At 41.2% G+C, this 19,821-nt stretch overlaps 1 protein-coding gene across 10 annotated transcripts in view; it reads left to right on the forward strand.

Moving 5' to 3' along the window:
• PATJ (PATJ, crumbs cell polarity complex component) overlaps positions 1 to 19,821 on the forward strand; it is a 231,990-nt gene that overhangs the window by 91,350 nt on the left and 120,819 nt on the right. For all 10 annotated transcript variants that reach the window (XM_025208661.1, XM_025208662.1, XM_014521711.2 and 7 more), the window contains 2 exons: positions 2,392 to 2,469; positions 9,029 to 9,143. In XM_025208661.1, coding sequence (XP_025064446.1) covers positions 2,392 to 2,469; positions 9,029 to 9,143 — 193 coding nt within the window. The remainder of the gene's footprint in view (positions 1 to 2,391; positions 2,470 to 9,028; positions 9,144 to 19,821) is intronic.

Here is a 19,821-nt window from a genome sequence, read left to right on the forward strand (position 1 = left end):
GGTCGCTAACTGGCTGGAGGGCCGCACCCAGAGAGTGGTGGTGGACGGGTCATTTTCGACCTGGAGGGATGTGGGCAGTGGGGTTCCCCAGGACTCGGTCCTCGGACCCGCGCTGTTCAACATCTTCATCAGCGACTTGGACAAGGGGGTGAAAAGCACACTATTCAAATTTGCAGATGACACTAAGCTGTGGGGGGATGTGGGCATACTAGAAGGGAGAAATAAGCTGCAATTGGACCTGGACAGGTTACAGGGGTGGGCGGATGAGAACAGGATGGGTTTCAACACTGACAAGTGCAAGGTGCTGCACCTGGGGGGGGAAGAACCAGCAGCACACCTACAGGCTGGGGAACTCGCTTCTCGTCAGTGCCAAGGCAAAAAAGGATCTTGGAGTCATTATCGATGCCAAAATGAACATGGGCTGACAGTGTGGAGACGTGGTCAGGAAGGCCAACCCCACCTTACCATGCATCCACAGATGCATCACGAGCAGGTCCAAGGAGGTGATCCTCCCCCTCTATGTGACACTGGTCAGGTTGCAGTTGAAGTACTGTGTCCAGTTCTGGGTGCCGCACTTCAGGAGGGATGTGGACAGCATCGAGAGGATCAAGAGGAGGGCCACCTGCATGATGGGGGGGCAGCAGGGCAGACCCTACGAGGAGAGGCTAAGGGACCTGAACCTGTTCAGCCTCCACGAGAGAAGGCTGAGGGGGGATCTAGTGGCCATTTACAAACTAGTCGGGGGGGACCAGCAGGCATTGGGGGAGTCCCTGTTCCCCCGAGCACTCCCAGGAGTGACTAGAAATAATGGTCACAAGCTGGCACTGGGGATTCAGACTAGACATCAGGAGGCGCTACTTCACAGTTAGGGCGGCTAGGATCTGGAACCAACTTCCAAGAGAAGTGGTGCTGGCTCCTACCCTGGGGGTCTTTAAGAGGAGGTTAGATGAACACCTTGCTGGGGTCATTTGACCTCTGTACTGTTTCCTGCCATGTCAGGGGGTTGGACTTGATGATCTGCTCAGGTCCCTTCCGACCCTATCAACTATGGAACTATGAAAAGAGGCAAGACATACGTATCAAGCCCAGACTTCTATGATTTACATCTCAAAGCACTTTATTTTAGGGCATTAATACACGTGCTGGGGGGGGGCTTCAGTTACAGCGGCTCTGTGAGCCACTCTAATTAAAGCACCTGGAGCATCACGTGCATCAGTATCCCCATGCTCAAAAATGGCAGAAGTGGCTCTTGTCGAATGAGCTTTAGTTAAAGTGCCCCGCCATCATTTTGCAGCACAGGGATGCTGATATGTGTGATACTGGAGTCTGTTGGAGCGCAGTAATTACCATGCTGCAGCAGACTCGAGTAATCTAGTCTGCTCTGACGCTGTAACTGCAGCACATCTAAGCAGCCTCGCTGCACCTGTCTATCTGGTTGCTTGCAATAGTGCAATATAGAGTCGCACCTATACTGCTCGAGGAGATGCAGAAAGGAGGAGGATGGGTCATCTTGGATTTTCTGAGTTCTTCAATTTTCCCTTCAGTCTGTGTCTCATGTTTACACGGCTTGCTCTACTGCACGTTCTGATTCATTTCTTTGTTTCACTGAGGCTTTGGGAGCTGGACTGAACTGGCTTTCTTACGGTTTTGGAAAGTGTCAATTTGATGGGATTTATGGCCTTACGAACATTACTGTTGTAGAAAGGCAGCTTCCTTATTTCCTTGCTTTGTCATTTTGGAATATTGATGCCACTGTCCTGTTTTCATTTCATTTTGGTTTATGCTTTTCACTAACAAGGCTGCTTTGTTTTTACATCTTAACTAAGAAACTTAACACAAATATATTTATTGTAGCAAAACTATATCGAATACATTCAACTACAACAGTCATTGCTATATAGCTAAAGCTATACATACTGTGTTTGGATGATCTATTTTAAGGCCTCTTGTATAATGCCTCCTTTCAGGCCTTTTGCTCTGTTTGGTTTGATCTCACTGCTGGTTTAGCTGGATGCATTAATTGCTTTCTTTACCCTGCTGACCAGGCTGTCTTCAAAAGTTCATTCTGCGGTCACTCAGAACAGGCTTGGGGGCCTTTAGCTTTAGCCATACATCTGCAGCTTTGTGTAGGCCTCTTGAACAAGGCCAGAGTTGGCAACGGCACTATGTAATGCAGAGGTTTAGTGTGGGGAAAAAATGGTGCGAGTCCATGTAATTATGGAAGATATCAGAATGCATATGCGCATGACTTATGTATTAACATTGAACAGACGACCTCAATTTTGGCATTTCCTAGCTTTTGAGTGTTTTGCAGACTTCGTATTCTTTTAACATAGGTCTGTTTATTGGTTTTTCTGATTATAAAACATGAACAACTGTTATCTTTTGCAGATGGTTTCTTCAGTGCAACCTAAGAAAAATAAAGTCCACAAAGACCAGGAATCAGAAGGGGAAAACCAGAATGAAAAGGTATTCTTTCCATTTGGAGTCATGTTATGAATATTAACCCCCCCTCCCCCATACACACACATACACCCCTTTTTTTTCCTTTTTTTTTTTTTTTTAGTAAAAGTGGTAAAGTAAAATCTTTACAAAAGCACAATGATACGTTTTGTAACAAAATTGGATAATATTCACTGAAAGTAATATTTACTGGTTTTATAGCTCTTTTATTATAGAGATCAAAATTCTTTTATGGAAGTGAATAAGCTGAAGATCGTGAAGATTAGCTGCTCCTTCTTCCAGAGTTGATAGGAACATTTGGGAAAAAATACTGTTCACCAATTCCAAAATATTCTTTTCTGAAATAACTTGGGTTTGGTGAAGATCCCTTCCTGGATTCTTGGTGGGTGTGGTGCAGAGCTAGGCACTTTGGGAACTTATGGGCTCTATTTTGAGGCTTGCAGTGGAACTGCCTTGTAGATTTTCCTGAGGGTCCCAGATAAGGAGAGTTCCCTGGAGGAACCGAGTGAAATCAGCAGACAGGGGCCAAGGAGCTTCGGTTTGCTAGACGTTGGAAAAAAATTTGGTTTTGTTTCAGATTACCTTTGACTCTCCTCCTTGCGGTAGATTTGCCATAAAGTAAAAACATTGTAAAAGTAGTTGTTGTTTCTTTACAGTTGCAAGATTACAAGGCAATTCTTTATATTAATGGATTGGTCAGTGCACTAGTTTGAGGTTGCTAGGCATGGTAAGTCTCTATTCAAACAAAATAGTTGCTGACATGGCCTCACTGTTAAGACTGCTTACAGAGTTTCACCTTTTTATTTCCTGACTTTCAATTAAGAGACTTTTAAAATTAAAATAAAACCTTCAAATTTTTATGCTTGGTTACCTAACTTTCAGCACCTGAATAAGGTCCTGATTAAGTGCATGCTGAAATTCAAACAGCTGAATTAGTCCCATCTTTATTTGATGTAGCACTTAAACAAGTGTTTAAGTCAAACTGAACTCAGCAGGATGTAGATATCTGAATGGTCTTAGGATTTTGAGTTCAGTCTTACTGATCTGGATTATTTTGCTTTCAGTGGGAGCTGTGGGTGTCCAGCATCTCTGAAAATCACTGATTTGGATACCTAAGCTTTGGCACAAATATCAAACTGGGATGCATTGTAGTTTTTATTAATGAGCTAAAGAGAGAGCTAGTTAGCCATGTTAGTTTGAAGTCAGGCAGATGGCAGGGCAAAGTGGCACCATATTCAGTGGGGATCAGCCTTTTTGGCAGGCATGCCACAAGTTAGCCTAACACCCTCCCCAAGTGCCACTCTGACCCCTTCTCCTGCCTGATCTACTGCTCTGCTTTCTGCTTGCTGCCTTATCAGCTACTGTGCTGCCTGTCCCTTCCCTAATGTGCTACATGCCACATTCAGAAGCTGCCCATGCCACTTGCCCAGTGCCACAGGTTGGCCACACCTAGACTAATTAATTCAGAGAGGAGTAAGCTTTCATGAGCAACAGCTTACTTTGTCAGAAGCTATGAGAGAAGCATTTGAGAAAGTAAGCTTTTACTCATGAAAGCTTATGCGTGTCTGAATTAGTTCAGGGGTGTCAAAGATCTGGCCCATGGAGCCCTCTGATCCAGACTGTTGGGCAGTCTACCAGAAGTTGGTGGGTGGTGCCAGGAGGCAGGGACTCTGAGGCCTGATGAACTCTGTGATCAGTGGCAGGGGCAAACACAAGGGTGTGCAGATACAGCTGCACTCACCCTGTGTCTGCTGGGCTCTTGCCGTTGCTTCCAGACCTGCTGCAGCTGTTACCAGCCCTGCAGATCCGGCTGAAGAAGAGCCCTACCATCTGGTTCCGGCCAGGCGTGGGTTTGATACTGAGCTGATGTGTAAGTTGCCATTCTGCCCTGCTTTTTATCTGTTTTATTAATGTCTTAGAGTAGAAATCTGCTTTGGGGACCTGAGCTAGGGATTGTGGCTTGGTACCCACGGGGCTGTGCAACAGAGTTTAGGATCGTGTTACTGTATGTGTTGGACTAAAGTGAAATCAGTTTAGCCTGGCTTCTTGGGATATGCTGAACCATTTGTGTGTGAACTAACTCAGTACTCTGGTGTTGACAGGCATACTCAAAGGCCCTTAGAAAGTGTTTGGCAGACTGCTTTCGAATGGTTCAGAATCTATGGGTTTTCATGTTATCCCAGCGAAACGAGGAAGGTGTTTATATTAAAGCTTCCCTGGCAGTGAGTAATACTAGTAATAAAGCAGTTACAGTACTCCTTTCTTGGTTGTGTTATCTATTTTTCTAATCCAAAAAGCACATCCACTTGCAGTCTGCTGCTTTTAATCTCTAGGACTCCAGTGTGTTGCATTTTATGGCCTCAGAAGGTCAAGGAGTGAGCTTAAGCTTCTTCAAAGCTGGTAAGGTACCCCTTCTATTGGTGCTGTAACTTGCTGGGTGGAATATAGAACAGTGCCAATGAATAAATATGTAGCCCCTTTTTAGCTTTGAGCATTAATTCACAAAGCAGGCATACTGTGCTTCAGCGGGGCAGCTCTCAGTAAAAAAAGATGTTGCTATTAGTAGATGATTGCCTTGCATTCCTGTGGGAAATCGCTGGTATTTCTACTCTAGTCTTCAAAGTGTCACAGAAGAGCTAGCTTTGAAAGCAATCATATCAGCTAGAAAAGCTGCTCTTCTTCTGGTGTAATATCTGTTAATTACTAGGGGCTTCTTCTGTTACACCTTGGAGCATATTCTGGTATAATGACAGACGTACTAAATAATAATTATTTTTTTTTAAACAGAAGACTCTATATGACCTGTTTTTAATGGTTGGCATTCTTATGGCAAACTAAATATAAAAGCTGTGTTATTTTTACAACTGTAGCAGCAAAGCTTTTCCTTTGGAAAAAATGGGTCAGTTGAAATGCATGTGGTCAGGTGCTCTGCAAACGGATGAGTCCAAGAGGTAGCTATGCAGTTTTGTGAATTTCTACCTTAAGTTGCTCTTTTGGGATAGATTCTGTAGCTTCTCTAAGTCAAATCCAAAACCCATTGCAGTCAATGAGAGGGTTTGGGAGAGCAGAGCAAGGAGAGCATTGTGCAGTTTTGGTGACTGTGCAGACGCACACTTTCATAAAAAATCCAGATTACTATGCATTTTTGGCAAGTGGTTGTGGAAACTGCACTCATTTTAGTTGCTTATGATATTATTCCAAAAGAAATATTTATTTTCCTTTTTAAATTCTTGTACTGTATTGATACTTTTTGATTTAAAAATGTAATGGCAGCTCACTGGAAATTATATCTGAAAAAAGGGTTTGATTTTGTGTGTGTGTTCTTCTTTGTAATAACCTCAAGAAGCAAGTAACCCAATACTTTTGAACCTTTCGTTGTTTTAGTTTACTGTGAGGTGGCGTCTGGTATTACCTCCTTACATTTCTTTTTAGCAGTTCCCAAATGATATTTCCAGCCTTTTATGCACTCCTTCCATTGAATCAACAGAGAGACATTTTTAGATTCCTCTTCTTTTGCTTTGCCCTGGTCTTACATATTTTAAAATTAAATTCCACCCTAATTCAGCTGTACCAGGTTTGTTGGTCACAGTAACTTAAAACAAGATAGCAAAGTACATATTTCAGTGTTTTGTCAAACTCAAGAAAAAATGTCCTCTTGGAAATCTGTTGTATGGTATATTTTAGACATGGCCATGAAATGAGACTTGTCTTTAAAAATCAGACTAAAGAAACATTTATAATTTAATAAGAAATACTTGGTACATTGGCAGAAATCTTTGAAGTGAGTTCTGCTCGTTCGTGAAGTATCCATGGATTTGGTGCATTGACCGTACATTGTAATCAAGTTGAGCTTCCTGCAAAAAGTGGTATCTGTTGCCTTAATTCTCTCAGATGTTGTGTGTAGTCCAAGGTTTTACCTGTATTTCTGAAGTTATTAGTGTTCCCAAACTGAAAACAAATTTCACACTCCTAATTTCCATGTGGTGGGTAAGTGCCACGTGTGTGCTTGAAAGAATGGAAAAATAGATGTAACTTAAGTGCACTAAATGGAGGTGCTCACAGTTGTTAGATTTCATTTTTTCCTTAATTTTACCTGATGCCAAATCTTCCTCTGGGGCAAGAATATTGTTTCAGAGAAACGTTTACAATTCAGGGGCATATTTAAGGTCCCCATACGAGTAACCTACTTCCTTTGTGTGGTGCAGGGTTGCCACGCTAAGGTTTTTGTCACATAAAGGTGCTTGGTGGTACGTAGGGCTTGAGACAACGCAGTATAGCCACAAGCGCAGGGAGCAGTCAGTGGGTCTTTATCAGATAGGCGGGTACAGATTGTGTGGGTGTTACTGTAGTCATGAAGGTAGCAGCCAGACGTATGGTTCTGCTGCTTGGTTGTTTCTGCTGAAAAGATTCCCTCCCTGTAGGATGAAAGTAGTAGGAAAGATTCCTCTTGAATGTTTTCAATTGATGTAGCGTGTTTTGGTTCAGGCCCTACGTGATTTTTTTTTTAAATCAAAAAATCAAATGATGGAGTGGAGAAGACTTGCACTAGCCTCATGGAGCCCCTAGTGTCATTCCCTCTCCCCTTGCAGCTAAAGTTTTAACTGTGTCACAGCCACTGCCAATTTGGTGGCAGCTTTTGGCTGAGCAGTGGCTGTGACATTGTTTAAGCTTTAGCTGCAAAGAAAGAGTGAGGGACACCAAGGAGTAGACCCTGTCCCTACTCTATGAGGCTTGTCTTTAGCCATGACTTTTTTTTCATTTTGCCCTCTCAAAGCAATGTAAGTATTATTTGGAGGCATGTGGTATGCAAGACAATATGGTGTACCTCTCTTTAAAAAGATCCTGATGGGAACAAAGAGAATGACTTGCTTACCTGGACGTTCAACAGGCTTTAAGTGTTGAGTTTTAAATGGGTTCGTGACTGGATATCTAAGCATGTGTCTACACTATGTCAGCAGCATGTCCTGGCTGGGATAATCCTGAGCATCTCCCAAATGCCTTGCAGGCTCCCAACCTGGCACTGTTCAGCAGACCAGGGATGGATGACTCAAGAGCTGCTTGTGGGCAAATGGCCCTGCGTGCCACATTTTTAAGTTAGAGGCATTCAAATAGGAGCAGATGGGCAAGGGCATGCCTGGGACATGCTAGGGATGCAATGTAGATGACATCTAAGTTATTTAACAGAATTACAGTGGTGCTGATATGTCAGAGACAATTGAAGATGTTGTTGCAAATTCTCCACCTCTAGCTACAGAAATCTGAGCAGCACTTTCTGAATCTTTTGGCTGTGTGTGTGTGTGTGTGTGTGTGTACACACGTGCACGCACATATACCTACACACATTCCTTTTTTGCAGGGTGGGGAGAAAGCCTTTTACTTTATTTTGTGTTGGCTTTTGGGAAACAGATGTTGCTGTTTTGAGGGGCTCTTATCTAAGCACCTTTATTGCAAATTGGATGGAATTCATTTGATTTATGCTGTTCTCAGTGGAGCACTTTCCTGTAATAATTTTTAAACGGGCAGGATGATGTCAATTCTATTATCTCCTACAATTTTATAGATAGTTTGCATTCCAATTGCTGGCTGGAACTTTTGAATAAAAATTTAGACTTAAAAATATTTGACAAATCTAAGTGCAGATAGATCCTGCTTTCATTATACACACTGGAAAGTATTATGCCTGATTTAATGTTTGGGCTACAAATGGCATTTCTCAGCTACAGAAGAAATTCATTACTGGCATTCTTGTTGCTCTAATGGCACACTGTACTCACTGTTCGCTTGCTAAAGTGCATCCTGCTATTAGTGGTGTGGTTGTATGGGATGTAATTGAATATAATTTAGTGAAATCATGTAGCTAACTATGGCATGATCCAGTTACTTTGAGCTATAAAAACAGTAGCTTGGATGTACAAGCTTGTGTTTTCATTAGATTCCACAGCCTGCTCTTTATATCTGATATGCGCCGCTACATGTATCCTTATAGGTACTGTCTTTATTTATGTGAGGTAATACCATTTTATTACAAGTTGCAGTTCAGATTAATTTTTTAATCAAACCAACGTTGAGATGAAATATTCCATGCTAAGACTACAGAAGCCATAAGTGGCTGAGTTCTTATTTTGTGTGCCCTAAGTGTGTTGTTTTTAAGTTGGACCAGGGAACAGTGATGGCAGAGGCACAAAGGATTTGAATCCAAGATCAGGAATAGAATATAATTTTAATGTTTTGTTTTAACCCCTCAGTTCATTGTCAAATGTTTGCTAAGCTCTAGTTAAGTATGTTTACAGTGAAATGCCAATATTTTTCTAACAAACAGACATGCAGTCCATTTCATACCAATATTATCTTTTTTTTTTCCAGCCTTCAAACCGTCTGTTAAATGTTTCTTTTAAAAAAAAAAAATGTAATGGCTGAAGAGGAAATGAACTATGGAGTTTTAAGGAAATGTTTTAAACTAAACAATACGAGTGTGGTTAGATTTTGTAGTTGAGTGGAAGGATGCAAGTAATTTTGAAGATAGTTAGCACAGTGCATTATATCCTTTTTATTTTTAATCCATCAGAGAAATTGTGGGGCACCACCACCAATGAAACTGCCACCTCCGTATAAAGCACCCAAAACATTCCAAGCAGAGGAGGAGGAGGAGGAGGAGGAAGAGGACGATGCTTTTACAGAGCGTAAGTAGTACCATATTTTACTAAGAAGGATGACTGTGTTTATGGAGCGTGGTTTGTGTGTGTGCCAGTACTAAACAGCAGTTACATAGGTCGTTATGAGTATTGTATACAAGAGAATTGCTATCTCTCGTGTTCTACATTACACTGAATTGGGCTTACTACTTATCGTTGACTGCAATCCCACAGCTGCTTCTCTGAAAAAATGTTGAAAAGTGCTGGAATTGGTTTTAGATCAGTTGGGCAGACACTGCTTTGTGAGATCTAGGCTGATCCACAGCGTGTTTAAGGTATCCGTGCTTAAAGACAAACAGGATACTTCACCCTTGTGATAGCAAGAACTGGGCAGACCACAGCTTGATGGCTATCAGTAGAAGAAACCCTGCCCCAAAGAGCTTGTGGTGTCAGACAATGCCCACGGTAAATTGTGGCTAAAAAATCTTTGGTGACAAAGTATTTTGTTAAAAGGAGTGATTCTCTTTCATGGAGCACTTTCAATTAAAATGCCGCAGATGTCTACAGACTTTATACCATGGTTTATACTTGGCTGTGCATGGAAGTCAGACAGCTGTAGGATGCAGCCTGTGTCTGTTCCACAATGTGCAGGACAAGACAAAATCACACTAGCTGCTGGAGTATCTGAGAAATTTGTCAAAATTAGTCATTCTGTGGATTTCCTCTCTTCTTGTTCCTCTCTCTCTTGCTATGGGTAGACAATTATAGCATATGTGTTTGGGGTTTTTTCCTTTGGTTTTTTTTTTTTAACTTTTGTGGGTTTGTGGTCGTCATGTGTTTGTGTCTTTCCCACAAAATAGGCTGAAGCAGAGAGATGCATTTTATTTATAGCCAGGTTTGTGGTCACAGCTAGCTTTTGTGGGTGGAAGTTCCAAAGCTGCGTGTCTGATGAGAAAGCTGTCGTTTGTTCTTGTTGATGGTATCTTTGTTGTTGCCAATTGCCAGTGTGCCTACCAAACAGTAGTGATATCCCCTGGTCACAGAAGTGGAGATGATTTGGGCCAATTCAATTCAGGGCTGATAGGAATCTTGATCAGTTATTTTCTGGCTGTATATTTCAGTGGGTTTCTGGCTTCAAAGGTCAGCTGCTGGCTGTCATGTCAAATGGAGTTTCTTTAAAGCTCCAGCATTTGGTCTCAAGTACAGCGTGTTATACAAATTGAGTTTAGAAATGTCCATGCTTAGATCCTCTTCTGTCAGGTTGGCGGGCGCATCTTGACCAACTAAAGAGAAGGTATTTCTGGTTGTGATAGGTATTTGGGTGTCCATTAGTAGGGAGGAGAAACGTGTGTAGTATTTAACTCCTAATTCTCTGGATTTGGGACAAGTAGATTTTGTAATTTTAGACCAAACTTTTCAGTCCTTAATCTACCTGATGACCCAGTTTACCAAGGCTGGTGGTGTTGGTTATAAATGGCAGCAGAGGAATGTGCTCCAGGCTTATGCTGCTTGATGAGGACGTGCTTCAACCCAAGCATTGCATGGCAGCTGGCAGAGTTAGGCCCCTGCCACACGTTACACTTAAGGCATGATTAACCAGTTAATCACGTCTTTAGTTGTAACCCAGCCACATGTTAAAGCAATTAATGACATCATAAAACAAGGAATAAATCACAGAGTTATTCCCTAAATTGTGTAATAACTTTGTGGCTTGCTCCCATGACATCATTAATGAATGTGTGGATCATGCATCAGATCCCATCTCATCTTTACCTGCATGTCTGGAGGGGCCCTTAATTTTGCATCTTACACAAGGATGCTTTGAGAGATTGTCTGGGTCGCACTGCAGCCAAGAAGCAGCTCCCAGTGGTCAGGCCATCTGAGATCTACTCCGTGAAAAGCTAAAGAGATTTTTTGGTTAAATCAATCTTGCCTTGTTTGGCTGCAGGGAGCAATTTATGTAATTCTCTTCTCCCCTGCGCATTTCCTAGCATCCTTTCTTCTTCCATATCTTCCCTCCCTTTCCATCCCAAAAATCCCTCCAAAGCAGGGGTGGGCAATTATTTCAGGCGGACGACCAATTACTGAGTTTTGGCAAGCCATCAAGGGCCGCATGACAGGCAGCCAGGGGCAGATAAATATTAATGTTCTAAATTTTTAGGGGCCCCACGGGCCGGATAGAATAGCCTGGAGGGCCGCATATGGCCCCTGGGCCGCATTTTGCCTACCCTTGCTCCAAAGCCAAGCTGTCTCTCCTACCTCAAACCTTGGTCTAAATAACCAGTTACCAAGCCAGTGTTGAACAAATGTATCTTTGCATTTTATTCCACTTTCTGGTGATCTCCATGTCTTTACTTCTCCACTCCCCCACAAATTTGTTCCAACTGCTCATATGCTCTTGAGATCAAACTAACACTGGGGTGAGCAAAACACGGCCCGTGGGTCAGATCTGGCCCACCAGGCAATACCAACCGGCTTGTGGGGCCCCTCTGTAAGACCTCTGTAAACCTTGGCCCTGGGTTGCCCCTTTGCAAACCGGCACCTCCATGCAGGAGGGGTGGCTGCGGTTGCTAAGCAAACCTGCCCCTCCCCACCGCAGCCTGGTCTGACCTGCCCCAGCCCCAAGCCAGGGAGTACTAGAAGCCTCGGCTTTTGCCTGGCCACCCCATGGCTGTTTCCAGCCTGCCCGTGAGACTGGAAATGTGATCTGGGGCCAGAGACTTCTGCTAGGGGAAAGGAGGCGGGAGCTGCATGTTATTGAGCTGGGTTGGGCTGGCCCCGCATGCTGTAGGAGCTGCATGCTATGGGGTCTGGTGGGGCTGGCTCTGCACACTGCCGCCATGTGCAGCCAGGGATTGGGGTGGGAGTGTGGGAGCCGCATGCTGCCACCATGTGCAGCCAGGGACTTGGGTGGGAGTGCAGGGACCTGTGGCTATGGAGCTGGGTGAGACTGGCTCTGTACCCTGCCACCACATGTGCCCAGGGACTTTGGCAGGAGTGCTATCACGCCATATGGGGCTGGCCCCACACACTGCCATCACCTGCAGTTGGGGTCTGGGGTGGGAGCATGGAGAGACTTGCGCTATGGGGCTGGGTGGGACCTGCCCCGCTGGCTGCCACCACATGCAGATCCAAGGACTTGCGCACTTTGGGGACTCCGAGGACCTGCCACCCAACACACACACACCCCTCCACACATCTCCCACAGCCCCCACATGTACTTCCACTCCCTACCAAACCCCGGTATAACCACATGACCCCGCACCCTCCCCCACGCACACATACATCCACACACTCCCCAACCGCCTCCCCATAATATACAAGAGTAAGACTGTATTTTGAGCTATTTTGCAATCACCACTAGATACACAGCATTAATGCACATAAATCAGGAGAAAATATTTTTTTAAATAAAATTACAGGACGTTATAGCAGATGTTTTGTTTGGTTTTTTGTATATGACTTGTTTTTTTCCAGTTTCAACATGGCAACCCCCCACCAAAAGGAATACTTTTGGGGATAAGGGGAGGGACTTCTGGTGGCAAAGGTCAGGAGTTAGGGATGGGACTTCGGGTCCTAAGGTGGCAACCAGGGCTGGAGCATAGTGTTGCCAACTCTGATTGAAGCTATTCCAGGAGATTTTTTTTCCCCAACATGACGTATTGTCATTAATTGTACTGCTCAACCCGTTCACAATATCAGTCTCCTGGATTGCTTTCAATAGTCACCAGGAGATCCAGACCGAATCCGGTAGACTCCCAGCCAATCCAGGAGCTTTGGCAACCCTAGTGGGGCACCTGTCAAAGTGTGGGGCTATCCTTGCAGCCCTCAACAGCTCACCAAAACTCATTAAGCAGCCCTCTAGCCAAAATAATTGCCCATCCCTGAACTTGCTCTGACTACTTTTTTCCCACTTCTTGAATATAGGTACTCAATTTGCTTTTCTTCACAAAATGTTATTATGTCTGATTTCATGGATTTATGTCACATTCCTGCCACCACACCTGTAGGTGCATGTGTCCATTCTTTCAGAATCCCAGAGCGGGTTATCTAGTCCCCCTGCCCTGAACACTTTGTGTTGTTTGAGTGTTGTTTCGCTGTGGCAAGTTCATTTCAGTTCCCATGTTGTTGGGCTGATTACACCTCTTGCCTTTCCCTTTGTGTTCAACATCAACCTTATTGACAGCTGAGGCAAAGTATTCATTCAGTTCTTGGGATATGTCTAGATTATTTGTAATCTCTACCCTATTCTTATTTCATAGCAGCCCTTTCTTTTCCTTCCTTGCCGCCTTATTTATGTAGCTGAAAAATGTTGGCTGTTGCTTCTAACTTCCTTTGCGAGGTCTAAATCAGCATGAATTTTGGCAATTCTCACTTTATCCCTATCCTTCCTGATCTCCAAAATGCAGCTTTCTTCGCTGAGTAGTTCTTTATCCCCCTTTCTCTGCCAGCACTCTGCTGATTTCTTCTCAATATATTCATCCCGTTACATCTTGAGCACTTCCCTACAAGTTTTTCTCTTTGCTTGGGATGCAAGTTCCAGGTAGATTCTGCACCTTTGACTTAAAGAAATTCTAAACCTTCTTCTCATTCAAGTCCCTGAACTCTTCAGTCCAGGTGATTTCACTACCTAGTTCCTTCATTTTCCAAATGCTGTCCTTTTGAAATAAAGAATCTTACCTATAGGCCTACTTTGGCTTGCTCTGCTCCATTTACATTAAAAAATAACCTTGAATAAAGTGATTTACAAATTTGCTTTTCTATTGCTTGTCAATTATTACCAAAACTTTACAAAACCAAGTATAAAATATCATTTCTTGTTGGTTCAGTAACTATGTGGTAAAGAAATCTGTCAACCATCTCATTCAGGAGTGTCTAGGGCCCACCCTTAACAGCATTTGTTCTTCAGTCTATATCTAGGAAGCTTTAAGTCCCTAGTAACATTGTGATTATTGGTAATATTTCCTTCTCCAGTTATATTACAGCGATGTCTAATCCAAATCTCACTCTGACCGTTTATAAACTGTTCCTAACCCCAGTTTTCACTTTGACTTAGCTGCTTATAAGACTTCCAGTTACTTTCATAAATAATGGTGTAGCTTTAAACCAACCTACCACAGGACAGGGGGCAGCGATTACCTTGTAGGGTAGAAAAAGATGAGAAGTAGCAGATTTCAGGGTAAGAAGGAGATCGGTGTAGCTGTTCAAAAAAGGAAAGAAAAAAAAAAAAGTGTCTCTCCCTCCATGAGGCCTGGAGGCCCAAATTGTTTGCCCCTAGTAACTATTCTACCTCACTTTTTATCACAGTATTTAAGTTGGGATCAATTTAGTGTTTCTGCAATCTGTCTCCAGGTTTGTGCAGGATAAGATAGCCCTTGAGTCTGGGGAAAAAAACCCAAAAACCTTTAAAATAGTTTGTTTTAATGACTAATTTTCTAAGTATTTTCTACTGGGAACTGTTTTTTTCCATGGTGGAAGAGTAAGTTGCATAGCATTCCCATGCCCTTAAACAGCAGGTTTCAAATAAGAGTTCTTAAAAACAACTCTAAAAAAGGAGTCATTTGCACTAGCAATAAGCCAAGCCAGGCTGTACAATTAGTAGGCACTGGTGTTTCTTTGGTGCTTGACTGCTGGGGTGTGTACTAAGAATTTGCTAATAGCCTCCTAATGCACATCCTGTTGTGGCTAATTACTATAATAAGGGGTTGGGAGTTAGGAAAAAACTGAAATGGACAGGCAGAGTAGTTTCTAAGTGGAATGTTTCTTAAGGTATTCTGGGAGGAATTAGTAGCTATATAATTTTGCTGTAGTATTATAATTGAATTACACGCACACTGAGGATGATCACATTTTTTGCTGCTAACAAATGCGTTACAATCTTTAAAAAAAAAAAAATGTAAAAGTTAGTAGAGTAAATCAGACAAATTAACTTTGACAAGGACTTAGAATCCTGTTATTTCAACAGTTGCTTGTTGTTTTTCAACAAACCCAATGTCTTTCCCACCCCTCCTCTTTAGGAAAATGAAATCGATCCAATTGATTCATTTTCCATTTAAATTAAAGGGTATAAAGATTTGCAACCTGTTTGAGGTACTGGGATCCATTGTTGGCTCTGCCACAGATTTCTGCCCTTGTGACCTTGGGCAAGGTACTTAACTTTTCTGTGCCTTAGTTCCCCATCTGTTAAAAAAAGGATAAGTATTTTCTCCCTTCCATTTGTGCAGTCTCTTTAGAGAATCTGAAAGTCAGTGAAGCATATGAAGGCAGAGGGGGATATCTTTATCTAGCTGCTCACAGAGTTGGTTTATTAGTTATTAAGCATTCGGGGGCAGGGATTGCCTCTGAGTATTTGTTTCTAAAGAAGCAAGTATAAGGGAGGCTTGGTGTGTGCATTCGAATTTCTAGACACTTGCAATGCTGATATTAGAGCACATGATGATTTTTTTTCTTTTTATTTAAATAAAGCCAACTATATACAGTGCAAAAATGTTCAAGAACAAGCTGTGCATTCAAGTGTGAAGTATTAAACTATAAAAGGAGCAGGAAAAACTGTAAATATCATAAACTAATGATGGCACAAAAATATAGGAATCATCAGATTGCTAAATAACTGTAAATGTTTAGGGAAAAAATACCAGCAGCGCTGAGAAGTAGCTTAGCCAGATCCACCCATTGATCTGTATTACTTAAATTCTTAAGCCCCTTTGGGTGAGGCTGTCTCATAAAACAAGAGATGGCACAGCAATGCAATTTCATTGCTGCAAGAAGTAGAAGGCTTTGCGCAGATCTTAAGGTGAGGAAGCTTCTGTAGTGAAACGCTGCCTTTCCAATAGATGTCACTACAATCAACAGCAAATAGTGATGAGGAGGAGTAGAAAGATAGGGCCAGGCAAAATGTATGAAGCTGTATGAAAATAAAATATTGAGAGATGCATATTCTAATATGAATTCAATGTGTTCTGTATTATTACCATGTGTTAATTTTTGCTAAATGTACTAACAAGTGTGCTTAGCTTGGTGCTTCTTTACAGATAATGCAGAAACAGCCAGGATTACACAAATAGAGCTCTGACTTTCATTTTTGAGCTGTATGTTAATCCTTACTTAATGTGTCTCTACATGGTTAATCTTCTTTTTCTGTTCTTATTCTGATTTGTAATTAGCTAAATATATAGGTTTTCAACCCATCCCTATAAAAGGACGAGAGGGCTGATGCTTTGTAATTCAGAGCACTTGGAAGCTCTTATACCACAGGAGGGTAGAGACTCTGATGTCAGTGCCCTTGTGTTGTTTTTATTTATTATTTTTTTTTTACTTATGTTAATTGTATGCACAAGTTTTTGTAACCTGATGCAACGCTGTAGTACAAAATTATATTTTCAACGAATTACTCATAAGCTGGGAATGTTTGTGTCTGGATTTTTACTGTGCACATGTATATAATGCATTGGACAGATGGCTCTGTGTTGTGATATGTACTGTATTATAAAGAAAGGTTAGAACGTTAAAAATGAGTGGATCAATGGTAATAAAGTAGCTGAGCATTTTTAAATTGTTTAAACTGTTTGAAAAACAGTGTTTGGAGTAGAGAATTAATAAGGAGTTCTCAGCATGATTGTATCTAAATTTGTAAACATATTAGGCTTCAACATTATTTTTTTAATTACCAAAATGAGAAATTTAAAATCTCTTCCTTGTTTCAGTTCAGCACTCCCATAGCAATAAAATTAATGCTGCTTGTTCAGAGTTGGTAGTAAAATATAAGCAGCAACAAAGTGAAATACAAGTAGCAGTGAAGTTTAAACTCTCTTTATGCTAATAGGGCTTTTTCTGGCATGTAAAAATGATCCAAGAAGAACACATCTTAATAATGAGAAAATGTTAAAATGACATATTGGTTCAAATCATTTGCAAAAATGCACTGAACTCCTGTAATTTGCACTAGAAGGATGCACATATAAGTAATTGTTATTAACTGTTTCTCTTCTGTATTAGTGGGTCATTAAACACAATATTAACTGCAGCAGACTTGAAAATAAATAAATGGCTTGTGTTTCGGGATAGAGATGTCATTCTAATACTAGCAGGGTAAGCCAATGCAACAAACAGCAGCCGTAGAGCATCAGTGGGTCATATGTGAGAAACCAGAGATTTGCTTCTCCCTGTCTACTTTTATAGGCAGCTTTCATCTGCTGACAGATGTCACTGGTAGCTTGTGGGTAGCTTGAAATTAGTGTAATTGATTGCATCTCATAATAGAAATAGACTGACAGTTTGCCCTTAAGGAGAGAAAAATCTCAGGAAAATAGGCCCAAGGTCGTCAGAAGAAAGACGAGCACTGAGGCTGTGTATGATGAGGATTTGAGCTGCTTACAGCATTGAATGTTTGTCAGGAATGCAGATATCTTGAGGTACACGCTGGTACAGCAATGGTACAAGGGGGTTTCCCAGGTAAGGATTCAGATATCTGTGTGTATTGTATTTGTTTCAAGCAAGTTATTTTTCAGTGTTTTAGTAATAATTCAGAACTAGTGGAGTGCTAGAGGTAAGAGAATAGTAGCACAAACCATTTTCCTCAGCTTAGAGCATGTACATATGCTGTGGTTAGAATGTTAGATGAATTCAGTATCTTTAAAATATTTTGCCTTATGTTTCATTATAAATCACTGTTGTTGCAATACACTTGAATGCATGATGCCAGCATATAAAATTGTCAAGAGTGTGTCAGTGCTTAAAGTATCAGAATTCCTAACACTAAATTTCTTGTTACATAGAATAATATACTCTTCCATAACTGTTATTGCAGTGTAGAGCCAGATGGTTGGATTTTCTTCACTTTGCTTGGTAAGAATGTGTTAGGTAAATGTTTTTGGAGCAGAATAAAAAGCTGTTGGAAAAATCTAAACTGAATATTCAGCATTCTCATTGTATAAGGAAGCAGGATGCGAGTAAAGCAACATGGTAGTAAACAAACAAGTGCTATTTGCATTGAAGTGTAATCTAATCTTTAAATATTGCCTTATCTCTTTTGCTGTTAGGTATTGCTGGTTTCTTCTGACAAAAGTCGGGTATCCAGAGAATAATATTAAAATATTTGGCATAAAATATATTTGTCATCTCTGTATTTACAGATTTTAACATTTTAAAACACGGTAAAGATGGCTTATGTTGTGTGGCATTCCTAACTAGATTTTACTCAAATGTTGCAGATACCTCATTTCTTATAACTTATTTGTGCAGCAAGTAAGGTTTGTTTTGTAAATTTGCATACAGACATTGCTATGCAAACTTACTGAGAGGCGATGCAAATAGTCGATCATTATTATTCCATCATTGAAGAATACTTAATATCACTGCAGTGCCTTGCAATTAAAAATGTGACAAGATGGGGAAAAGGATACAAATCTTGACACACATAATAAGGATAACTAATGATCCATAGGAGGTGGTTGGATTCTTATATTGCGAACCCCTGTTTGTTAGATAGCATGTCGGCAGTACCCATCACAAATGATGCTATTCTGCTGCAAAAAAAAAACAACAACCCAAAAAACCAGCAACACGGTGCAGTATGTCTGCTCCAGACCAGCAAAGCCTTAATTTTAGGATTTTAGTTAGAATACAAAACAGCCTGCTCGCCTAATAGCTCTGTCAGTTCTAAAATGCAACTTCCTGGTATGCTTGTTTTAAACAGTAACTCCTGGGAATACGAAGTACAAATATTCCTCTAGCAGAAGGGAAGTAAAAATGTTAGATGTCAATTACTGGTTTGGGTTGTTTTAGCAGACATCCGTTATTAAGTTTCCCATAATATGGCACAGTAATTGAGACAGCTGCCCAGCCTAATTTCTTTAACTGTTCTAGAAAGTCAAAATTATTTTTCTTGTGCATCACTAATGATAGTTGTTTCTCTTTTATCTTGCATACTAATTTTTAATGACAAGTCGTCAATTTGCTTTCAACTTTTATGGATTCATGTACGCTCACTATTAGAATAGCTGACACTTAAAGGATGAATGGGAATTATTAGGCACATATATACTGGAGATGCATAACATAATGATTAACTCTTTAATTGCCTGGCACTGGTATCTAAGGATTAGATGAAACAATTGGGAACTAACCAAGGCTAGGTACTTCTCCGTGTCCTACTCTGAAAATAATGTTGAGCCTCAAAATATTGGCGTAATGGCTTCAGCAGTGTCTTAAAAACTGAAGCCATCCGTTACCTGTGCCAAAAGTAAAGTGCGATTAAGATGTGAAGTCATCAAACCCTTGAACTTTTGGGGATGCTAACAAGGAAATAACAATTTCTGTTGTCAGTGGTGAATTCAAAAGCAAATATATATTGACTGCTCCATGGGATGGAATGAGGAAGGTTTGACTATTATGACTTAAGTGGTTGCATTACTGTTGTGTGGCAAAGCCATGAATTATGCAGTCATCTCAAATTAGCATCAATAACATTTATAATCCCAAAGCCATGTACCATTTGTGTTCTGTAACTGCTACACGTGTTTTAGAACAATATTTTTATAAAGCTTTGGAGAGCTCTTGAAATCTGTATTGAGAATGTTTTTGGTAACCTTCTACCTGTCAAATCGGGCACGCTAGTTACCATGCATCCAAACATACAGAGTCACATAAAGCATACGTTGCTAAAAATGTCAATGCATTAGGTTCCCTGGTATCAGGGTCGTCTATGCAAGAAGTGAAGTGTTTAAAT

This window comes from Alligator sinensis, unplaced genomic scaffold, assembly GCF_000455745.1.
Source record: "Alligator sinensis unplaced genomic scaffold, ASM45574v1 scaffold588_1, whole genome shotgun sequence".
NCBI classification, from domain to species: domain Eukaryota; kingdom Metazoa; phylum Chordata; order Crocodylia; family Alligatoridae; genus Alligator; species Alligator sinensis.